The sequence below is a fragment of the Impatiens glandulifera genome, chromosome 1, assembly GCF_907164915.1.
Source record: "Impatiens glandulifera chromosome 1, dImpGla2.1, whole genome shotgun sequence".
Taxonomy (NCBI): Eukaryota; Viridiplantae; Streptophyta; class Magnoliopsida; order Ericales; family Balsaminaceae; genus Impatiens; species Impatiens glandulifera.
In genome coordinates this window covers 142476252-142501371 of record NC_061862.1, presented here as the reverse complement: position 1 = coordinate 142501371, position 25120 = coordinate 142476252, and the positions used below count along the sequence as shown (strand labels likewise).

Below are 25120 nucleotides of genomic sequence, written 5' to 3'. Positions count from 1 at the left end.
TAGATTTGATTATAAGTAAGAAGATATATATGATCAAAACACAATTTGTAAAGACAAACTCTTCTTTCTTTCTTTGTACAACAAACCAAAGACTTTTTGTATGACTTAATTGAATTGATCATGACAACAGCTGTTTAGTTAAGAAAAATAATAATTGAGGAAAAAGTCGTAGGATTACTTCACCAATATTTTAATTAATTATTACTTGTTAAAAGAATTCATTAATTGTTAGTCACTATTTAATTAATACTAATCCGTCTCCTATAAGAACATCACCATATTTGAGAAAATACTTAATTTTATGTAATAAAAATTTTAGAGACAGTAAGTTTATCACACTAAATATCGTGCAATTAAAAATTTTAATATTTTAAATTAGTTAAGATTTTGTTAAATAATATATATTAGTGATAAAATACTAAGGCTTCGTCCATGGGGAATGTCGGCTTAGGGTAAATTAAACATTGATGAAAAAACCTAAGAGTTCTTCCACGAAGGGAATGTCGGCTTAAGTAACGCAAACATTAGTGATAAAAACTTAAGGATTCATCCATGGAGGGAATGTCGGCTTAGAGCAAAGAAAATATTGGTGAGAAAATCTAAGGGTGTCTCCACGAAGGGAATGTCGGCTTGAGTAACACAAACATTGATGATAAAACCTAAGGGTTCGTCCATGGAGGAATTTCGACTTAGAATAAATCAAAATATTGGTAAGAAAATATAAGGGTTCGTCCACGATTCAAGGCTTAAGACATGCTCAAATGTGTAATCTAAAGTAAAAGTTCGTCCACCGAAGGGTGAGTTAATAATGTTTTTTTTGTCTTTTTAGAATTACAATTATTAATTATTTGTATATATATACATACAAAAATCTATAAAATATAATAAATATTTATTATTTTAATTTATAATTTTCTTATATAGGTATATTTAAATATATATATATATATATTATAAAAAAATTAAAATGAAATTTAACTAAATATTTTAAGTTGTAAAATGATCGAGAATGTTTTGAATTATTTATTATTATAAAAATAAAATAAGACATTATATACTTGTAAAATATTTTAGAATTTTAAAAAAAAAATTAAAAAGAAAAATATTAATTATCACATTTTTGTATATTTAATTATATATATTATTTATTAAAAGGTTGGTAATGTTTGAGATGAAAATTAATAATACTAGAATTTGGAAAAATAATATAGGGTAATGTAAGAGTTGGTTCGCCGAGTGTATGAGTAAAAGATATTCTAAAAAAAATGAATATTAATAAGTAAGGTACTAATATTAATATTTTTTACCATATAAATATTTTGACAAACTTTAAATAATTTTTAATATACCTATATATATATATATATATATATATATATATATATATATATATATATATATATATATATATATATATATTTTAAAAAATTATTTAAATTAAAAAAATATAAAATATATTTAATTAAGTATGTTAAGATTTAAAGTAATTGAGAAATTATTTTAAATTTATTAATTATAATAAAAAATAAAATGAAACATTATATACTTAAAATAATATTTTAGAATATATTGAAAATATAAATTATCATGTATTTTTTTATATTTAATTATATGTATATATATTAAACTTAATAATGTTTGAGATGTTAAAAAAATGCTAGAAGTATAAAAATAAATAATATATGAGAGGTAATTTTGAAAAATTAATATCGGTAATTAAAATATGTAAATGCAATAATTGATTTATCAATTGTAAAAAGTGCTCGATGCACATTAATATTAGAGGTAAATAATATTAATGTTTTTTTACAATAAAACGTTGTTTAAATTTTTTTTAAAGTATTCTTGTGAGTTTTTGAAATTAATTAAAAATAATTAATACGGGGATAAATTTTATATAATCCGAATATTTGTGGTAATCAAATAAAATTTAATTTTAAAAAATTCTTTTGTTTAAGATAATTAAACATAATTAATTTAAAAGATTATTTGTTTTAAAACAGAATTAATTGATTTTTGAAAATCAATCAAAATTGGAATACGTATACAAACGTATTGGGCAAAGTTTCTTTTAGTTCGTAGTTTAGTTATATTCGGGGAAGGGCTTTTGCGCTTCATCCTCCTTCCCATTTTAAAAAACGGTCTCTACTTATAAATTTGACTTTTGAAAATCGGTTGTATAACGTTTTATTTTATCGATTATTTTTCTAGTCTTAGTCATGTTTCTAGGTTTTAGTGATATTTAAAATATTGAAACAATATTTAAATCCTGGTACATGTCGTTGTTGATGAGAACTATGGAGGAGTATAACTGAAGAACATCAGTTATTTTTAGGGTGTTAGAATTTAGAAATAAACACCAAACATGCTTTAGTCAAAATATTTTTTGTGAAAATATCCCAAAAATATTTTGAAATCATTTTCTAATCTTTCAGGATTTTTAGAAAATTGTTGGAGATTCCAAAATTACAAAAATAATTTTGAGTTTTGAAAAATGAAACCAAACAAGCCTTATGACCGAAGTCATAGGCTTTGAGTTTGTTTACATCGGTCGGGATCCGGGACCCTTAGTTGGACCCATCGGTCTAGGCTAAGAAGCCTCGATCGAGGTGCTAAGGACTCTCGGTTTTTTGTTGAGATTATCGGTTAGGGTGTATAAACTCATCGGTTCTAGGCTAGTTCTGGGCTAAGTTCATCGGTCCTAGGTTTATGAATTCTTGGTCGAAATTGAGATTCTTCGGTCTTATGTTTGCCCTCTCAATCGGACCTCTCCGTTCTGGGTGGAGGCCATCGTTCCTAGGTTCGGGAGTTCTCGATCTTGAGTTTGATGTTTCGTTCGAATGTAAAAATCCTCGTTTGAACCTCTCAGTCCTCAAAACACAAAAGTTGCAGATTTTGCAATTTTGATTTAAGCTTGGATTCTTTGATCCAAGAGTTTGGGTAGCTTCATAAAACTTCTATGAACATGTTGGTCGTCATCTCAAGGTATCAATCGACATGGATGAATCGACATGGATGATGATTAAATCGTTCAAAATAGTTTGTGATCAAAAATTTGATTTTTGGTTTTAAAACTGTTTTTGAGGAGAAATGAGTAATCCAATAACTTCCTTATATCTCATATACTTGATTGGTACCAAAACAAGAACACTAGATGTTCATTTTGACCAAATCAAGAACTCAAAATTTTCAATTATTTTGAAATTTTTGATTTTGATCAAACATTATCGTGATGGATTAAACATGATCCAAACAGTTGCATAACATGATTACAATCATGTTGGGAAGCTTTCTGGGATTTCAAAGATTCGCCCAAGAACAACAAATCTGTTTTTTTTTTAAATTAAATTTAGGTTTTTCTGTTTAAAGTTGATTGATTGTCTCTAACTTATACAGAAAGTTTATATATGATCCTAGAATTGGTTTCCAACCATAAAACATCACAACTAGACATCTTACAAGCTTGTGCAATTTGAAATATAAAAATTTCAAATTCAAACTAGAAATATGAATTATAGGGTGATTGAAATCTTAACAAGGATTGGAGAACACTACTAGGACTTTATGAAAGCTTTTAGGATGCTCAGATCCGAACTTTAAGGCTTTATACGAAATTTTTAAAAAATCCAAAAGCTTGAAGCTTTAATGACGAATTTTTGAATTTTTTCGATTTGAAGTAGGAGAGTAGATTTCTTGGCTTCAAATTTGTTTAAGGAGGCTATTTATAGCCTTCCGTAGTCGGTTGATCCATCAAAGTGGATCGAATCAGCCAAAAACCATTAATGGTGTTTTGATTGTTCTTGAACCAACTGACCTTAATAAGGACGATTAATCCCTATTTTTGTAGGAGAAATGATCACCGTGGTAGGGTGATCATTTTTCCTTTTAATCAGCCGGAAAGGTTGACTAAAGAGAAATTTTCATTTTTTGGAAAATCAAAAATAAATTGTTCTTATCCTTCCGGCGACGCATTAGAGAAGACGATCGTAGGTGAAAGCGACGTCGTTTCGAGGGAAAACGCAGACGAGGAGCGTTCTGTCCGCGTGCCGTTTAAGCGATATTGCGTTTGGGCGTTTTCGGCTTATGATGGTGAGGTGCGCGTTAGTCGATCCTGTGCGGCGCAGACGCATGTTCCATTCGTTGCAGCGGAGTACGCGACTTGCGCTCATGGGCGTTGAATGAAGATCCAACGTCCATCCGAAGGTTGTAATTCCTGATGCAACGAATCCTTAGGGTTTTGGCTACACCGGATTATCAATATTTTTTAAACCTTAAGATTGGTTTGAAATTGATTTTTACTTTCACCTTCAGACTTTAATTTTGATCTTTTTAAAAACACAAAATATTTAAATAAATATGAAAAATATTTTTCCAAATTATTTTATTGTTTTTTTTTATATTTTATGTTAAATAAATAATTTTTTGGGATGAAATGGTAAGTCATTTCATCCTAAATTATTTATTTTAATCCCTTAATTTTTTTCTAAAATTATTTTAAGATAAATAAGTAAAACATTTATCTAAAATCATTTTATTTTTTATTTTAACCATTTTATTAATTAATTAGACTTTAATTATCACACTAATTAATTTAATTAAATGTTTAAATTGTGTTTTGTCTTTAGGTTAATCATTTTAATTTTATTTATTCAAAAATAAATGAAAATAATTTTTTTAATTGGTGTAGATTTATAGTGTTTACAATATTATATTTTATATAATTATTAAATATTTTTTATTTAAATTTATAATGTTCTAAATATTTTTTTATAAAATATTATAATATTAAATTATTATTATTATTAAATAAAAATAAAAATTATTTTTTTTTTTATTTTTATTTTTTAATAAAAAATAATTATTATATATTTTTAAATATATTATCAAATAAAAATATTTATTATATATATATATATATTTAATATATATTATTAATTAAAAATATTGAAATAAAATAACAATTTACTAAATAAAATAAAATAAAAATTGTAAAAATGTTAATAAAGTTATTTAAATAAAAAAAATTAAAATTATATTTAATTAAATATTTTAAGTTTTAAATGTGTTGAGAAATATATTTTAGATTTATTTATAATTATAAATAAAAAAATTAAAACATTTGAAATGTTAGTTTTTTTATTATCATCTATTCTTTTTATTTAATTATTTATATATTTATATATATTAAATTAAATGTTTTTTAATATTTTTCCAATTATATATCATACTATTTTATTATTATAAAAAAATTAATTATGACATTGTTTTAATATATTTATTTTATCGGTACATATTTTTTCATTTAATTATTATATTAATTTTTAATAATTTTCTAATTATATATTATAATAATATATTACTATAAAAACAGATTAAGACACCAAATACAATATTTTTATTACTATATATTTTTTTAATTATTTATATATATATATATATATATATATATATATATATATATATATATATATATATATATATATATATATATATATATATATATATATATATGAGTATTAAATATTTTTTTTATGTTTGTCCAATTATCTATTATATTAATTTATTTATTTTAAAATAATTAATTATATTTATTTTATTTATTTTTCTATTTTTTTAAATAAATGTCAATTCTTATTAAATTTGGTTGTTTTATAATCAAAATATTATAAAAATATATATATAAGAACGTAAATTAATTAATTAGATTATTTTTTAATATTTTTATTTTAAAATAAATAGGATAATAAAGAATATTAAATTCATTCTAATTTTATATAATTTGATTAATAATTTAATCCAAAATTTAATATTTGATTTTTTAAAAAAAAAATTAGTTTTGTTCTCACTCAATTGATTTATCAATTTATTTGATTGATCTGTATGCTTTATATATATATATATATGCTTTATATATATATATATGCTTTATATATATATATATATATATATATATATATATATATATATATATATATATATATATTTAGATATTTTTCAAACTTTTATATTCGATAAATTTAAAATTATATCTAAACATTAAATTTAGATTAAACTTAATTTTTACAAATTTAAACTAATTCAAATATTTGAATAATATTATTTTTTTATAAATAATTTTTTATTTATATCCTTACACGTGCCAATGCAAGGATTCATGCTAATGCTAGTTTAGATAGTAAATATAAATTTTGTTCACCTAACTTTTGTAAAAAAATATGACATCTTACAATTATAACTTTAGCTTTAATTCAAATCGTTTTTAGTGAAAATCAAACATGTTATTTTTTATCTCTTAAGTCGACTATTTCCACTAGATAAATAATAAATATTTTTTGCGTTGTTCCAGTTAAAACTCGTCTGATTGATGTCTAACTTTTAGTATAAATTATTAGTGGTTGTAGTGACTAATTTTAAATCTCTTAGTTGCGCCATTTTTTGGTCCACAAAACTTGGACTTTTCTATTCTATACATATTGTCACTTGACTTTTCTATTCTATCCATATTGTGGCAAGTAAGTGTTTTACACTTCAAATACATTGTCATTTTATGTCCCTGTTTCAGTCTATATATCTCAAATGGTTAGCTTTTAAACTTGTGTGTTATATGTGTTTGGCTTTTATCTTATTGGCAAGACATGATTGTGACACTAAAGGTCTCATAACATTTACATTGTAAGACCTGCCTGTTAAGGGTATGTTTATTTATATATCACTTCAATATATGAACAATTTTGTTACGTTTTCTCTCAGATATTTCTCTGGGAAAAAGAGAAGATTTTGCTTGCGGCTTCAAATCTTACAAACAAATTAATGAAGTGATTCGTGTGTTTGTAAATAAACAAATTAACAGAATAAATAAATTCAATAGTCAACTGGCTTTGGTTAGACTGATAGGAAAAATAATCCTAATATTCATATATATCTTTATATCTGCATTGTACATTTGTAACTAAACTAATAAATCAAATTTTGAGCTCATTTGCTGTACCTAAACTTAAAAAAATGATTAAAATTGTTTTATGTAGTAGTTTGATTTTAATTTAAAATTTATCAAATTACTTTTTTTGTCAAATTTTTTTTTTTTAACTATTTTTTTTTTTTTTTATCTAATTCAGTTGTATATTTCATATCAAATAAAAATAAAAACATCTCTCACTTTTTATTTTAGTAATTTTTAAAATTAAATGTATTTATGATGGTGATCATAATAAATTATTAGTTTCTAATCACTTTAATGATAATCCTAAAGATGGTTTGACAATTGAATAATATAAACTAACGAGAATTTGATATTGGGCAGTTGAACAATATCAATTCAATAATAATGATGAAATCATATATTTGACTTGATAAATGAGATATAATTGTTCTTCCTCTCTCTCTCTCTAGTCTCTATATATATATTTCTCAATACTATTTTTTTTCATCCGGGTTTGTCAATTCATAGAAGTACTTACCTTGTGCCACCATTTTTAACCTCTAGAAATTATTTGTAAACACAATTTAATAATAATATTTTAGTGGTAAAATTTTCAACCAATCAACCAAAAAAAATGACAGCAGAAATTTTCAATTTCATATAATAAGGAATTTAATAGTCTTTGTGGCAAAATAATTTGTATCAACCTCCAATAAATCTCACTCAAGGCTGTCAAAATCGAAAGTTTACGTAAAATCGTTTTCCAGTTGTAAACTCGTAAAATCTAGAGTTTACATAAAATAAGAGTTTAATTCGAAAAAATAATAATTATATATTATTATTATTTATATATATAATTAAGTATTTTATACTTAACCAATTTTAAAAAATTATATATTTTAATATAAAATTAATTAAAAAATAATAATAAGTAAATAACAATATAAAAAATTATAGTTACAAAATTAATTATATTAATTAAATAAATAATAACTTAATTTTTTTATTTTTAAATATAAATTTTTTTTAAATAAAATCGTATATAATCGTAAAATTGAAATTATTCATAAACTCGTAAAATCGTAAGAGTTTATATACTTAAGAATTTACTTAAAATCAGAATCGTTAGTATAATGTGAAATTGTAAAATCGTAAGATTTTAAGAGTTAACTCGAAATTTTGACAGCCTTAATCTCACTGCATACCCCATGATTAACCCTACCCATATGACTACATTTAAGTCTCCATTTCCTTTCTTTCTATTTTTCTTTATAAACTTATATTTCATTAAATTATAAATCTACAAAGATAATATTTTATTAAAAAATATGATTTAAACAAATAAAAAAATATAATTTATTTTTTTTTATCTTGTGTTATGTTTAAACAACACAAAACAAATAAATAAAGACTTGAATAGACTAAAAACAAAGTATTAAACACTCAAACACAATCGTCCATCGGATCCATGGTTTGGAGTTGGGGTAGGTTTTAAATTTTGTAGTGGCTTGAAATGTTTGTGGAAAATTTATGAAACGGGTAAATTAGCATAAGTTTTTTACCTACGTTTGAAAAAATAGGTTTTTATGTCACATTTTTAGCGTATTATTTTTTTTAATTTACCCATAACCATCATTAAATAGATGCAGTAAATGACGGATCTATTTAGGGTTGTATTTGGTCTAAGTCAGTCCAAAATACATGCTAAACATGTATTTTTTTAAATTTATAATAAACTAATAGTGTAAAGAATTTTTGTTAAATAGTGTACATATATTTTGATATGAGTTCAATTCTTTTCAAATGTATTTTTTTTTAATTTAAATAGATGTCACACTAAAAACAAATTAAATATTATTAAATAAACGTAAATTTCATTACACGAGTATAAAAAATTAATCAAAACAAATATTATTAAAAAAAATTAAATATTATTAAATAAATGCAAAATAAAATATTAATAAAAAAAAATATATGATAAAAATAAAAATTAAACAAATAAATAAATTAAATATATAAAATACACATTTTTTTTTGAATTTTTAAATAGTTTAGATGCAAATTTGGAATTTTATAGAGAAAGATGAAAAAACTATTTTGGAATGGTTTGAGTGTGTGTTGAAGTGAAAACCTCGTTTTGGGTAGATGGGATTCTCTATTATCAAATTAATTATGTGTTCTATTTACTCTCTCACATGGAAAAATAAATAAATAAAAAATAATTACTATTTCCCTCCTATGACAAGGGCACAATGCCACAAACACACAACGGAGAATTCCATCTGGATTTTGGATTATCTTAAAGAAATTTAAAACATGTTATTTTGTTTTAACCAATTTTTTTAAATCATTTTTTTTGTCTTATAATTCAGGAAGTAAAATGTCTCTAAACTTATTTGAGAATATAGATTAGGCGAAATATTTTTTTTTCTATATTAAATTTTGTGGCACTATAAATATTGAAAAATTCACATAATAGTGTTTGTCGATTTCTTCTCTTGTAACATAATAGAAATTTAACAAATTTGTTGATCTTCCCGTTACATAAATTTGAGATGCTTTGGGCATCCATTTTGGAGTTCCATATTAGCTTCATTCACCCTTCACAATTATATACATCCAATTCAATATTCATGAATAATTAAATAAAAGTAGTAACAAAGAAAAGTATATCAAGTCGACCCACTTAAATACATTCAACCCAAATTAAGATTTTGTTACAAATACATCAATCAATATTCAGACCAAATTTATCAAATTCTTTTAATCACACATTTGTGTAGTCCAATTCATTTTTACAAATGTTTTGTTTTCAAATAGACTAAAAAGTATATTAGCTTATAAGAAGGAAAATAGCTAAATACATGTTTCACTCTTTTTTACTCTTTTTTTCTACCTTAGATTTAGAAGATAAGACCCATTAGCACTTTAACAATCCTAGTGTATAACTTTCGATTTCCATGTCTAAAACCTTAAAATTTCCAAACTATTTCTTTAACGAAATGGTTCTTCAAAAACGACAAAAATTTGGTTATTGGGTTTATTGATGATTTGAACATCATCTATTGAAGTAGACCAAGAATCCAAAATAAACATAAAAAACCTCGAACACAATGACAACAGTATTCATGGAACCTTATTAACAATTTCAAACTAACAAAATCACAATCCATCACCATAATAGTTTGTTCTTTTTTGGAGAATTTCAAATCATTTGTACAGAAACCGGATGACTTGTGTTGTTTCCATCTTCAGGATAATGATGCACTATTAAGAAAATGAGCTAGTGACTTTTCTGGATCGTTTTCGTACAAGATTAGAGCTTCGGCCACATTCTTTGACGAGAATCCCATTTCTCTTAGCATCTTGTAGCCATTAACAAATTCCTTCACCTTAGGTTCTCAAAGTACAAACAGAAAAGTATGGCAAATAAGTAAATTAAATGGTAAAATCATGTTTAGATTTCTACAAGTTAAAACCAAACACATTATAAGGCTTCCTTAGTCATGAAAAGCAAAATGATTAAACTTAGAAGAGAAAATACCTTTGTTGGGTTGTCACCATAATGTGCTACTGCAAAAGGCACTGCCTCCCTGTTAAGACCTGATGCTATATATTTGTTAATAACAGGATTGGTAACAGAACCCTGAAATAAGATCACATAATTTAGCTCCTCAAACAACTTTTACAAGACAAAATCATGTTTTTGTTAATTTCTCATCTGGGTGTGGATTCAGATAGAAATCACATTTGTAATTTGAACTTAGGTATACAACATGGATACAACGATTATGGATCCAAAAATGTATACGGATGAGATTCCGTTTGAAAACTAACTTAGTCAGAAATTAAACATAAATTATAAGTGTCTCCAAATGGACCACAGATTCAGAAATTTATTGGTGGTTTCTAATTCTGAAAGAAACATAAGTATAACCGAATGCATAGCCCATATAGATTGATCCTTTAACATGATTCTCGAAAATATCATATCAATGCCAATGGTTATATAAGATTAAGGAATGACTTGACATTTTCCTCTATGAAAAGGATATGTTACTAATATCCGAAACTAGATGGAATAAGAAAAAACTAACCAAAGATGATGCTGTTGGTGCAGTATTATTAGATGGAATGTTTTCTAGCACAAGCTTGTTCCAATTTGGGTTCTCTTTTTCTGCTTCAGCTAATATCTTCATCTCAAGATCAAAGTCAAACTGGAATATGCTCCTTGGAATATCTCCAAATTGGGGAGACAACTGAGGCTGCAGAAGATGCAAAAGATGAACACAATAAGCAAGAATTATGTCATTACCAGTGAAGAAATTCAGATGAGAAGAAGACAAACATATGCACATCAATGAACAGAAAGGAAAGATTCAATTGTATATTACAAAGCTGGGGATCATTGAAGACTTACAGGAGGGGTAATTCTATATTCCGGCTTCAAAGCAACCCTAATCCCTAACCCAGCTGCAGAAATTCATAGAAAACTGAGATTTATCCCACTTTACAACAAATTCCTACAGAAACCCTTAATTCCTTCAAACAGAACAACAATATAAGATATGAAAAGGATGAAAAAACTCACGGGAGGCGGAAGAAGAGTTGTGATGTGAAGAAGATGTGCGGCCGGTGAAAGGCTGGTTAACGGAGTGACCGGAAACACCGGGTCTTGGGTAGAGAGAGGAAGTTCCGTACATCGGATGAGTAGCTGGTTGCGATTCGTAACGATTGTCGGCTCTGTTCCTGAAATCATAATCCATTTCCAATCTGATTTCGAAGGAGAATGACGATTAAGAGTATAAGTAATCGGAATTGTTCAAGGAATTGAAAGGATGATTCGAAGAAATTGATTACCTTCTGGAAAATGGCTGATTCGAGTTGCTTTTACTCGTTTTTGATGAAATGAGCGAACTTTGTTTTGTTGAAACTTACCCTGTTTGTGCTTGAAGAAAAAGAAGCCAAACAACATAACATTGACCGATTGACTTTAAGGACTAGTTTGATTCACCTTGTTAGCTCTAACTTTTATTTATTATTTTTAGGTGTGCTTCATTAGCTTGATTTTTGTTTTTTAAATGGTCTATATAAGCATAACAAACATTAAAAAACAAAATTACAAAACATGAAAAAATAATAATACAAAGCGTTACCCAACATTGGTATTGAGCTCGTAAATTCTCAAAGAGAATGAATAACTTTCCGATTGACTCCACCGACTTTCCAAAACAAATATCAGAACACATTATAATAATAACATAATGATTAATACACATCAAACAATAAAAAAAATTGAATGTTCAACGATTTCTCTCAAACTAGAAAACAATCAAGATGATAACTCAAATATGTATTCCTAATATTACAGACATCGCAACTATTTAAAAAATTAGACACCTAGTAATTTCAGTTATACTTAACAAAAGACTTTAAATAAAAATGTAAATTTTATATAATATCACAATCTTCATTGGTTTAATTATTATTGATTTGAGAAACAAATAATAATTTGAATACATTTGTTTGCAATTTGTAACTACTATTTTAGATGAGTTATGGGAAAAACTTATTTGTAATTCCGAAATTTAAACATAATATAATGAGGTCCTAATAAACCAATCAATTTAGAAAAAATGAGAATTTAGTGTAAACTATAATAATAATAATAGGCGAGAGTAACATTGATAATCAATAATGATAAAAATAAGATCTTAATAAATACAATTAAAGGCACGAGTAATGTTGGGTCCAACTCATGTGATGGTGTTCGGGTGACGGATTCATTGGGCTGACGGATTCATTGGGCTTTGATTAATAATATATTATTATATATTATTCTATATTATATAATAGACACCACGAGATTATAGTCGGATATAGAAAACTACACATATAGGAAATAAATAAAAGTAAGGGTTAAATATTGAGAGTTTCAACGAGACGATAAAACAGTTGAATAATATCAGTTTTGGCTCGAATCACATGTGGTGAATCCTAACTAGTTTAGACCATCTCCTCTTCTAGTCTAGCGGCAATAAAAGGTGAATATTAACCCTAAGTTCTTGGGTTTGAGCCCGTTAGGCGGCAAGTTTTGCGCATGTATAATGGTTAAGTGTGTTTGCAGACTATATATTTAATCCGTTGTCCCATTTTTATTTCTCAAAAAAAAACTAGTCTAGATCTTTGTTTGGACTTTTCTTAGATACTCGTTTGAGCGTTCCACTTTGGTGAGATCTTGTTTTTGTCACTGTTCTTGTAATCCACCATTAAAAGTAAAGATTTTGTATTAATGAACCTCTATAGTGCTAGAGAAGACTTTGGTGTAACTCACTACAATATATTGAAAGTTTTTTAAGAGGCCTATGGGTCTCATGGTTTTTTTTATCCTTGTTATAGTTTTCATGTTAACATTGATATGACTTTGTGTGCTTGATTTTATTTCTTGCTATTTGATTTTAGTTCTCTTGACTATCTCATTGTGACATACAAATAGGGAAATAATAAGTATTATGTAGTTGTTATCAAAGAGGTTTTCTTAATAAGTGATATTAGAACATTTGGTTGGACTGATCAAATTTCTTGTGTGCCAAATGGATGGGAAAATTTTGATTAGGATAATTAAGCTAATCTCGACAAACTTTTTAGTCTAGAAACGCAAGATGCTAGATTTGTTAATTTGTAGAGATTTGTTTAGGTTTGTACAAGGCATGACAAACCAGTCACGATGAGCGATAAAAGATTGAAAAATTATGAATTGAAAAGGAGATGCTCCAATCAGGTAGTGGGTTGACCAGAATATTTTCCACCACATTGTAGATGAGAACGACGCGCAATCTCTTTGGAAAACATTGGAGTTGATGTTCGAGAAGATTTTTCTAGGAACAATGCAATGATAATTCAACGACTCGTGAACTTGAAGTACAAATATAGTGGGAGTATGACAGAGCAAATTAGAAAATTTGTTAGCTTGGTGAATCAGATGACATCGATGGAGATGACTCTTGATGATGAGCTACAAGCTCAACTACTTCTTAGCTCGTTATTGGACAATTGTGATTTCATTGAGCAATTCAGAGACAAAGATAATTTAACCATGAACATGGTTTAAAATAGTTTTTTAACGAAGATGCTAAAAGAATGGAGAAATATGAACCTGTTAAAATATAAAATAATATATTTGTAAGATATTATAACAATATTATAAATTGTAATAATATCAATATTATATTATTATATTATATTAGCTTCCTTATTTGTTGATTATAATGTCTATATAATAGACATAACCTATGTAACTACACATAACAATTGAATATAATATTTCTCTCTTCATTCTAACATGTTATTAGAGCATTGTTATCATTCTTAAGTCAATCAAGTGATAGTCTTTCGCTGCCTCCATCAATGGTTACCTTAGACATTGATGGAGGGCTCTAATAATTTATTATTATTATTATTTTTTGTCGGTGGTCTTAAGCAACTTATTTGGGGTTTTGGATTTCGTTTGAGTGGATTTGTTTTCGTCTATTGGGGATTTTGGTAGCTTGGTGGAAATGAATTTGGTTGTTTTTGTTCTTGAGTGAGGGTAACTTGGACAGATCAAAAGTTGATTTGGTTGAATTAAATGGTTTAAAAGAATGTTGGTTTTATTATTAGTCTTAGAGGAGAGTAAATCAGAAGTGAATTTTTGAAGCTTGATTTTATTGGTCTTGGTTTGATTGGTTTTGGTTATTGTTGTTGAGAATAGGAAGTTGAATTTGATTTTTTTTTTAAGAGAGAAAAGAAGGAAGAGAAGAAGTTTAAGAATGATGAGTACATTCTTGTTGTTCGCTCTTTCATTTTCTAACTGACAAACTCTCAATGCTTATTACTTTTGCATCGTGAATTTGAAAGGCTTGTTAGAATATAAAATAATATATTTGTAAGATATTATCACAATATTATAAATTGTGATAATATCAATATTATATTATTATATTATATTAGTTTTCTTATTTATTGATTATAATGTCTATATAATATACATAACCTATGTAACTACATATAACAATTGAATACAATATTTCGCTCTTCATTTAACAGAAGCAACTTCAGAAGCCCTAGTAGGTGAAAATTTAGAGTCGCGTGGAAGGAGTAAAAACAGATCTCCACATGGTAGAAAGGAGTGGAATGATTCGAACAAAGGAAAATCTAAGTATTATGGTGGTCTTAAGTGTTATCATTATAACAAACTAGTACACATGAAGAGAGAATGTTGAATATGGAAATAAGAGCAAAATTAAGGGGAGAAGGGTGAAAAAGAAACCAATGTTGTTGTAGATTGAAACACCATTGTCATATGTGAGGATAGTTGCGTTAATCTCATAAGTCAAGATAATGACTAGGTGATTCATTATGATGCTTCTTTTCATTTTAATTATCATGGTTATTTTTTCTCTACATATTCGAGAGGAGATTTTGGCAATCTTCGAATGGATAACGACGGTTCATCAAAGATAATGGGTATCGACGACATTTACTTAGACACTACAACCAGTTACAAATTGATACTTAGATATGTGAGGCATGTTCCAGACATTCGCATCAACATGATTTATTCGGAAAAATTCGACAATGAAGGGTTCGGGAATTATAATCAAGATGGGTAACTCAAGAAAACACATTTTTCCCTTTTAGGTCAAATTTAGGTTTGGATGGAAGACAATTGCATGTAACATAAAAAAACTCATTTATTTATATTCAGATTTTCGTTAGTGAGCATAAAATATGGTGTTTTCCAATCAAGAACACTACTAAGAAGTTTATTGATAAAATGTAATGTCATTAGCAAGGAAAAAGTCAAAATTCAATTGGTAAATGAGATTGGAACATTAAGGCTCCTTGCATTGAATTTCATTAGTTTCGTTAAACTTTGCAATAGACAACAAATTATATTTGAAGTCTAATGCAGAATAACATTTATAAGATGTAGATTCTTATTTAACATAATTGCTCTCATTTCAGCAATAATTTTCTTAGTACCATCAAGTAAAATATAAACATATAAGTTTCTTAATAATATGAAAATTATACATTAAATTTCTATTATTAAATATGTATACTAACAATTGAATCTATAACATGTGGCATTTAATTTGTTCAAATAATAAATAATTAAACTATAATTCATAACATAATTAATTTGTTTAAAATAAGTTGTTGATGCCCTTTCTTGAGAATAGAAAAAAGTTTATCTTAGTTGAAGTTGGAGTTAATGTTGTTTTATCCATTTCTTTTTAAATATTTCATGTTCTTCATGAAGACTTTGAAAAGCTTAAAATTTGAAGCTGGCATGTTTTATATTGTTATCGACATCAAGTGGATTAGCGTTTGTTGCATTAGCAAAGTTCTCCATCCTTTTATCATTTTGTTGCTTGTACGAGTGATCTATAGTTAGTATGTTGAAATATATGATCTTGAAACAACCTTCTTTAATATGACCTTGAATTTTATTATGTTGACATATTGCATTTTTTAAGGGATTCTTACCTGAATGAGTTCCACATTTTTGTCTAACAAAAACGATTTCCATCCCTTCCAACATTTTGTTATTTGTTACCTTGATTGACTCTTGTGAACATAGCATTGAAATTTGCAGTGCGTTCCATGTCTACTTCCCTCTTGATTTCCACATTTAAAATAATTGTGAAAGGTTGGTGGATGTTAGGTAATGAATATATAGTTAGTATGTTATCTTTTCGTAGATTTCATTTAGAACCATCAAGAACTCAATCATCATGTCTTCTTCATTATCAAGGATTACTTGTTGTCCAACCATAATAGTATTTTAGCTTGGTTGTTCTCTCTTGCCAAAAATTAAAGGTTAAGAGTTCTAAGTTCCTGCCATAGAATTTTAAACTTTGAATAGTTTTATAAGATTAAAGACCCTGCTTGTTGCTACTAATTTCTTTATTAACTTCATATCATATTGGTCCATTAATCATTTCGTAAAACCCTTTAAGTTCAACTCAAAACTCTCGTGTAGTAGTATTTTCTTGAAAGTTTTCTTTTAGCGCTTCAGATATCAAATTCATAATCCAAGATTGAACCATATAATCAACAATATGTCATTGTTGATCATGAAGAGGATCTATTGACTCATCTAAAAATCATAACTTTAGTTTTGATGTTAGGGCTAGCTTAATCGATTCACACCAAAAATAGTTATTACATGTTAAATGGTTAAACAAATGATTGAGTTGGGGTTGTCGACGCTATAAAAGAACAAATAATCAAGATTGTATTTTTTTTCTTTTTTTTCATTGTCAAACTATCACATATTTTCATGATTGGATTAACCATGATATTTGCACCAAAAATATTGTATATCATGTGTTATGATATCATAAAAGAATTAAGACGAAATTGTTACAATAGTGAATCGAGAAATTAAGAGAATGTTGAGTTAGGATTTGAAGAGAGAAGGAATGTAAAACAAAGTTAGGGATTGTCGGTTCCCCCTCCTTTTCAATAATGAAGTGTAACCATTACAAATTAGTTGTTAATGTAATGTAACAATTACAATTACCTAACTTTAGTTTTGTTGTTAGGGCTACTTAATTGATTTGCACCAACAAAAATAGTTATTACATGTTAGAATGGTCAAACAAATGATTGAGTTGGGTTGTGGACGTTATGAATAAACAAATAATCAATATTTTCTTTTCTTTTTTGATTCGTTGTCCAAGTACCGCATGTATCCATGACTGGATTAACCAAGATGTTTGCACCAAGAATATTTATCCAATGTGCTATGATATCATAAAAAAATCAAGACAAATTTGTAACGATGGTGAATCGACAAATTAAGAGAATGTTGAGTTAAGATTTGAAAGAGAGAAAAAAAAAGTAAAGCAGTTTTTAGGGATTGTCGACTGCCCTTCCCTTTCTTATAGTGAAATCTAACAATTACAAATTAGTTCTTAAGGATAAACTTTTAAATGTGGACTCAAACTTAAAAAGTTTATAGAATTTAAAACTGATTTTGAAGCTTAAAAATTTCTTAAATGTTAAACATTTTATTTGTAAAAAGGATAAACTTTTAAATGTGGACTCAAACTTAAAAAGTTTATAGAATTTGAAACTGATTTTGAAGCTTAAAAATTTCTTAAATGTTAAACATTTTATTTGTAAAAGTAATGTCTAAGCCCAGGTTCGAACTGGGGACCTTTAGTGTGTGAGACTAACGTGATAACCAACTACACCACCCAGACATTTGTGTTTATAAACTAATGTTCACATTAATTATGGTCAAGATATTAAGTTTGAATATTGTTATGACTAGGGCATCAAATTAGTGAAGTTGCTCACGAGCCACTCAGTCAAAAATCGACTTTGACAAAGTTAGAGTCGAGCTCAAACTCATACAATATTTATTCGATGGTTTGTCGAGCCTTTTCAAGCCTCATAATATATAATATATGTTTTTTATTTTTTAATATTAAAACATAAAATCTAAAACAAATATATTTCAATCTCTCTTTAAAGATGTTAGGATCTAGGTCGCCACTAGAGGACCGGGTGTTGGACCGGTTAGCGGTTCTTACTCGTAGGGTGGTGGTTAATCCGGTTAGAGATTAACACCGGGGTTTCAATACTACACAACCTGTCACAAATCCTTGAACTAGGTTCAAGCGCGGAAGAGATTTGCTTTCAGGTTGAAGCGGCACACTTGTATGATAGACAGAATCGGTTTCGGATGATGGAGGTTTGAAGAATGGTGGGTCGGTTTCGGTAATCTGGAAATTCGGTATGGTTAGTATAGAGTCGGTTTGGAGCGGTATAGTTAAGTTAATCGGTTAGACAATGAAGCCGGCAGAAAGTAAATAGCAAGACAGATTTTATGGATGTTCGGAGATAAAACTCCTACGTCACCCCTTCCTCTCGAAACCGCGAGAAGGATATTCACTAAGGAATACAAGTACAATCCGATCGAGACTTGTTTCTGCTCGATAATACTCTTACAATTATACCGAAATTGTAAAACACACTTTAACCTTAACACTTAGGCTTTCTTAAAGTAACACAATCTTATCACTTGTAGTAAATGCTCTTAGCGCTTGTTATCCCAATGTATGTCACTTGATGTCCCGCATTTACTCTTCTTCAACTGCCCCATTTATAGGTGAAATATGCCAACGGTCATATTTCACTTCCTCCAATCTGATTGGCTGAGCGTAGGTGCAGTGATTCAGTGTTTCAGACCTGCGGTCGTTTCCTCAGACCTGATGGTCAAGCTCAGACCTGGCATTATGTCTCAGACCTGGCGGTCTGTTCTTCCGGTTTGTAAGACAAATCTGCTGGGTTTGTCTTTTACTCAATGTAGGCACTGTCTGTTGGACAGTTGTCTGTACTTGGAAGATTTCCTTTCTGGCTTATCCCGAAGTGAAAAGATCCGGTAGTACTGTTTTCTGCAGCCTACGGTCTTTCCTTAGACTTGCATGGATATGGAAGTGTTCAGTCTGTTCCTTTGGTATCATTCTCAACAGATACCCAAATTGTCTTCTTGTACTGGTTGGCCGCTTGACTTAGCCGATTGGCTTTTGGTATGAGTGATGTAGCCGGACTTTTTCCGGTTATTTCTCTTCCTTGTGGATGATCGGCTGTTTGATGATTCCGGTTTTAAGCTTTGGCCGATCCTTTCTTTGTGCGGTCACGTTCCGAATACTCTTGATCGGTTTGGTAGCTTGACCGGTTAGGTTTCTTTAGTCGGTTCTCTTGTTCATCCGGTCCGGTTCCTTGTTCCTGCATGGAAAGTTTATTTAAGTTAGGTTTATTTGAACCGGTCTTATTTTATCTAACAAAAGACGATGTGATAGGCCCAATTATTATAATATATTATACCGGATATATATTTTATAAATATAGTTAAACCTCTTTAAAGTAATATCCGATAATAATATCACTTAAGTTCTAAAGTAATATTCTCGCTTAAAGCATAAAATAATAAAAATTAGAAAGTCATTAAGGGCCAAAGTAATATGTAAAGTAATAATTCCATAAATATATATATATATATATATAGTATATGAGTTACAAAATTTATTTTTTTTTTAAATATAAATTTATAGTAGCTTGTTTCATCTTTTCACCAAAGCCAAAATTAACCTCATCCTTAACTTTATGTAAAGCATAAATAACTCTTAGTATCTTTTGCTTGTGTTGTAATAAGTAATTGTTCAAAGTGTTGATTGATTGAAATGCTTAATTTGATGACACGCTTGGGATGACATTGTTATTGTCCGATTTATGATCAGTCCCTTCATCAATTTTTATTACAGACTCAATGATTTCTTCATCCGTAGGTGATTTCATAATCGCATCATTCTCGCTTGGATAATTTAAGAGATGCTCAACATTCATCATATTACTTCTAATTGCATGTGATTATTATTATTTTTAAACATAATGTAATATATTATAATATTGTACATAAATACTCTATAAAATTTTAGTAAAATAATTAAATATTACTTTATTAATAAAGTAATAAAATATTATTATATAGATAAAGAAATAAGTAAAGTAATATCTTTTCTCAGTCGCAATGGATTTACTTTAAAGAGGTTTAGTTGTATATCTACGGCAACAATATAATATATTTGAACATTCTTATTCTCATGTATTTTTCTCTTTTCACCATTTCTCTCACTTATTCACAAATAGTTTTTTTTGTCACTTCATTTCTTCATATTATTTCGTTCGAGAACCAGTAAACTCAAGTTACTCAACCATCTCTTTCGTGTCGAAAGTGGAATATTCTCTTTGGTAACTGTTGTATGAAACTTATTTAAGTTCGGCTATATGTTTGAGCTCGAGTTCGAGCATTTAAGTAAATAGTTGAGTCAAGCTAATAAATACTAATTCGCCTCATTTGTAATCCTAGTTATAACTGGTTGGAGTAGAGAAACTTGTTAAATTCTTTCTATAAGAAATTATAATTCTAAATTCTTATACATTTAATATGCCTTTCTCTCTATTTCATTCCTTAATTTTAATTTAGTGACGTACTATAATGAAACAATAAATCAAATTAACTTCAACTGGTTCACTTACATACATGAAACACCATTTCTAGTTTTGTCCATTACAAATGCAGAGTTTTTACATGCACACAAAAGTAGTAGTAATAGTAATAACCACAACACATACACACACACAAAAATGAACAAATTATAGACAAAAACAAGTGCACAATTAAATTAAATCAAATCCAATCCCTCAAAAAAGCATAATTACAAGAATAAAATAACACAATAACTTTGTTTTATAAACTTCATCTAAGTAAACCATCCTTTCTTTGGTGTAGTCCCAGTGGCACGATGCTTAGCCGCCAGCTCCTCAGCCTTTAGAAGATCTACACCACGTTTCGCTTCGATATTGGCCCTTTTCTCCTCCGCTTCCTTGTGGAGGAGCACTATCTTGTTTTTCATCTTCTCTACGTATGCTGCTTTTTTCTTCTCCAGTTTTTCCTGCTCAAAATATAATAATAATATGAGATAAATATGACAAACGTCGCATTTTTCTTAACCTGTTTTATTTTTGCTATTGGGCTCACCTCTATCTTTCTCAACTCAGCTTCTATATCGGCTTTCTGGGTGTTCTCCCATGCTCCAACGGAAGCTAGTTTCTTTTGAGCTCTGTTTCATACATTCATCATATTTCATTAAGTGTGTATAGAGTATAGACTGGATAGTTTAAGAGAAATGATCTAATCTTTATAAACTGTATATGGTTTAAAAGTTAATTGTTGTTATGTAAGATGCTTTTTAATCTTCTTATTTGGTATTTTTTGTATGGGTGAAATGGAAAAGAAATTAATCATTTATGGATGTCAAATGAAGTTAGTAGCAGCTTCTAACCAAAAAAAATGTTTATGCTTTAAACACAACAAGAACAACAGTAGAAACAAATAATTTTACATGTTTTCAAATCAAATCAATATTTTTAAAAAGATAAGGAACCAATAAGCATATAGCAAAAAACAATATAGAACAAGATACCACATGTTAGTGGTTATTGCTGAAAACATCATATAATGAATTTATTAAATTGCTATGTTTTGGTGGAATTGTGACATCTAAACTCCGGGAATAATGGTTTTTCGAGGTATTAACGATATAATAAATATTATATATATAATATATATTCTATCTTTGTAGTAATAACCGTTTCAGTTTATGCTCCCACATGTTATTTAGAGCTTATTTTAAAAAAAGAAAGAATATTTTAGATGATGTGTAATTGATGATGTGATAAAAAGATTATGTGAACATTGTTCCTTTTGGGTTATTTGAGATTAACCCCCACAATCCAATCATAATTCTCACATCATTTAAATTATAAATAAAATACATTCAATATATTTATATTCCAATCATAATTAAATATCACTTCATCCCTTCACTCATTAATTATATAACCAAATTTATTAGTATATTAAAATACTCTTTATTTCTTTTTTAAAATATATATATATTATCATTATATATATATTAATAAAAATATACACTTTATCAAAATCACCCCATCACATTTTTTTTAAATAAACCATTACCGATTGTATTTTCATTCAAATAACCCTCTTTTCAATAACCAAAAGATATGTGGAAATAACAAGTTTTCCAATAAGGTCAAATTCTAATAAAACATGCATTTATGAAGAATACATATAATTTATTTTACTAATCACTAGACCATTAATATAAAGTTATAATTTCTAAAAGACTGAGACACATACAAATTTGGTAAAAAAATAGAAAATAATTTTGTGGGCTTAGCTTATAATATTTAAAAAAAAACTAGCACAATTCACTCATATTACTATTTTAAGTAACATCCCTAGTAAAAAAACTTAAGGCCTTCTTCAACTGATTTTTTTTAATAACTATCTTTTCCTCTATTGCTTAGTTGATTATGTCAATCAATTCATCAAACAAAATATTAAAAACTCTTTGTTTCATTAAAAAGAACAATAAATTTTAATAGTCTTTTTACCTTAAAAAAAACATTTTTTTAAATCCCCAAACAAAAGCTGAATAATAACTTGGCCTTACTTGTTGGCAGCCTTTGCCTTCTCACTTTCTTCCCAAGCTTTGATAAGTGCCGATTTCTTATCAGTAGAAACTCGAGCAAGAACAATATCTGACAATATGCATAAAATAATTTCATCAAAATGTAAAAAACTATCTCTTAATGATATATGAGTTAAGATAATTAAGAACTGTTAAGATCTATCTATCTATACCTCTATCTATTGAACCATGTTTCTCTTCAACAACAGGAGGAGTATCTGCACCAAGATAGAAAAATACAATATCATAATCTGTATCAAAATCTAAAAATGAAACAACAAATTTATCCTATAATGGATAATGATCCAAAAACACAGTCTTACACAAACCCTTTTTGGCAATTTTCATCTAGGAATCAATGATATCAAATATGCTCAATATTGTTTGTATTATCAGAAGTAGTATTTGCAACAATCTATAACATTCAAATCAAGTGTTGAAAAGTTACTGATTCACATGTAGAAGACAATAACAAAATATGCATAACATGTGAAAATTAAGCATTTACTAGGGCATATTCATCAGGTTCTTAAGCTTTTCACTAAAAAGATGAAAATCAAATTAGCAATTCTAATTACTGCTCTTAACCTCTTACTGTTCCGATTAAAACATAGAGAAGATCGATTAAATGTTATCTTACTATCAACAAGGACGATCGCTTTAGAATCATCGGACTTCTCTTCAGGAGGAGGGGGAGGAAGAGGAATTAGGGCTTTCTCTTCAACCGGAGGTTCGATTAAGGCTGGGGGGGTTGATTCAGCTGATTCAGGTGCGGAAGGAGGTGGATCGGAAGGGGGAACCACTGATTCGACCTTGTTCGATTCCTCCTCAGGGACCGTCATCGGCTAGAGGTGAGATTGCAGGAGAAGAATGGTAGATGGATGGATGGATAATTGTGGGTGTGGAGAAGACGGAAGCTTTGTGGCTGATAGTAACTTGATGAACAATTATGAAGAGAGAGAAAGAAGACAGCCAGTTCCAACGGTGTGTTAGGTGTATATTCTCTCACATGGCTGCAATCATTGATGATTATTAAAGAATGCTTAGTGCTTATTATTGTTTTATTAACATAATTATAATTAGTGTTGTGTTGTTGGTTGGAATCTCATTACTATAAAAATAAATATTTGGTAGGATTTTATTCACTTATTTGTTTTCTAAATTATAATTGTTAAATATATTCTTGTTTTTTAATTGATACATAAATTGTTGTTTTTTCAATCTTTCTATAAGAAGAACATCAAAATGACAATTAATCTTACAATTTTTATATGTTAAATTATCTAAGAATAGCTTAAACAAATTTAGACATTTGATTTCTGATTAAAATAACTTAAAATCACATATAATAGGACGAATTTTTTTTTTTTAAATATGGAGAATTAATTACATGACTATTAGTTTTCATTCAAAACGAGATTTCAGTGGAAAAGTTAGCTATTACGTTAGTCTTTTAGGTCGGCTCATCCCACTGAACTTAAATGATATAACTCCAAAGTAGAACAACATGATATAATATTCTAATTTTTTCATTTTCTTTATAATGGACAATTGATTCCTTAGTTAAGATTTTAGTTGGATATGCTTTTAGTATTTTAAATTGTAAATTTTGGCTAAAAGTTTAGATTTTGTATGTTAATTAGAACATAAATAGTTTGACAAACAAAAATAAAATTGAATGAATTGACTAGAATTTGTTGAGTGAGATAGAAGTGCCTGGAACTTGATAGAAAAGATTGGTATGATTGATTGACTTGATATATATATATATATATATATATATATATATATATATATATATATTATTTTAAGACTCCTTATATAGAACATATTTACTTTATTAATAATTAAAATAAGATAGTAACAAAACTTTTGTTCAATATTTTAAGACACTTAATAACCAAAAATAGAGATTAAATAAGTAATTGATCTATTGTAACGCCCCTAAATAATAGTTACGAGGTGTGCAGTCGTCTTTATCCATGAATACACATTAGACTAACAAACTTTTTGTTTTAATCATTTTTATAATAATAAAAAGAAACATTCATAGTTTATTTGAATTCTTCAAGATTTACCTTCTATA

The 25120-nt window shown here is 27.6% G+C and overlaps 2 protein-coding genes and 1 non-coding gene across 3 annotated transcripts; all 3 read right to left on the bottom strand.

Moving 5' to 3' along the window:
• Positions 1–10008: 10008 nt before the first annotated feature.
• Positions 10009–11847, bottom strand: LOC124943540. The gene is made up of 6 exons (XM_047484039.1): positions 11780–11847; positions 11511–11668; positions 11340–11392; positions 11017–11184; positions 10464–10565; positions 10009–10311 (listed from the first exon to the last, which is right to left on the bottom strand). Exons 2-6 carry the CDS (start codon positions 11620–11622, stop codon positions 10171–10173), a joined length of 576 nt encoding a protein of 191 aa, XP_047339995.1. The 5' UTR covers positions 11623–11668; positions 11780–11847; the 3' UTR covers positions 10009–10170.
• A 6253-nt stretch (positions 11848–18100) lies between these two features.
• On the bottom strand, positions 18101–18174 carry TRNAV-CAC. The gene has a single exon. It is a non-coding gene; the product is annotated as a tRNA-Val (tRNA).
• Positions 18175–21021: 2847 nt separating this feature from the next.
• Positions 21022–24015, bottom strand: LOC124919969 (remorin-like). The gene is made up of 5 exons (XM_047460340.1): positions 23675–24015; positions 23208–23252; positions 23017–23104; positions 21519–21600; positions 21022–21432 (listed from the first exon to the last, which is right to left on the bottom strand). The coding sequence occupies exons 1-5, from the start codon at positions 23874–23876 to the stop codon at positions 21241–21243; spliced, it is 609 nt and encodes a 202-aa protein (XP_047316296.1). The 5' UTR covers positions 23877–24015; the 3' UTR covers positions 21022–21240.
• Between the last annotated feature and the right edge of the window lie 1105 nt (positions 24016–25120).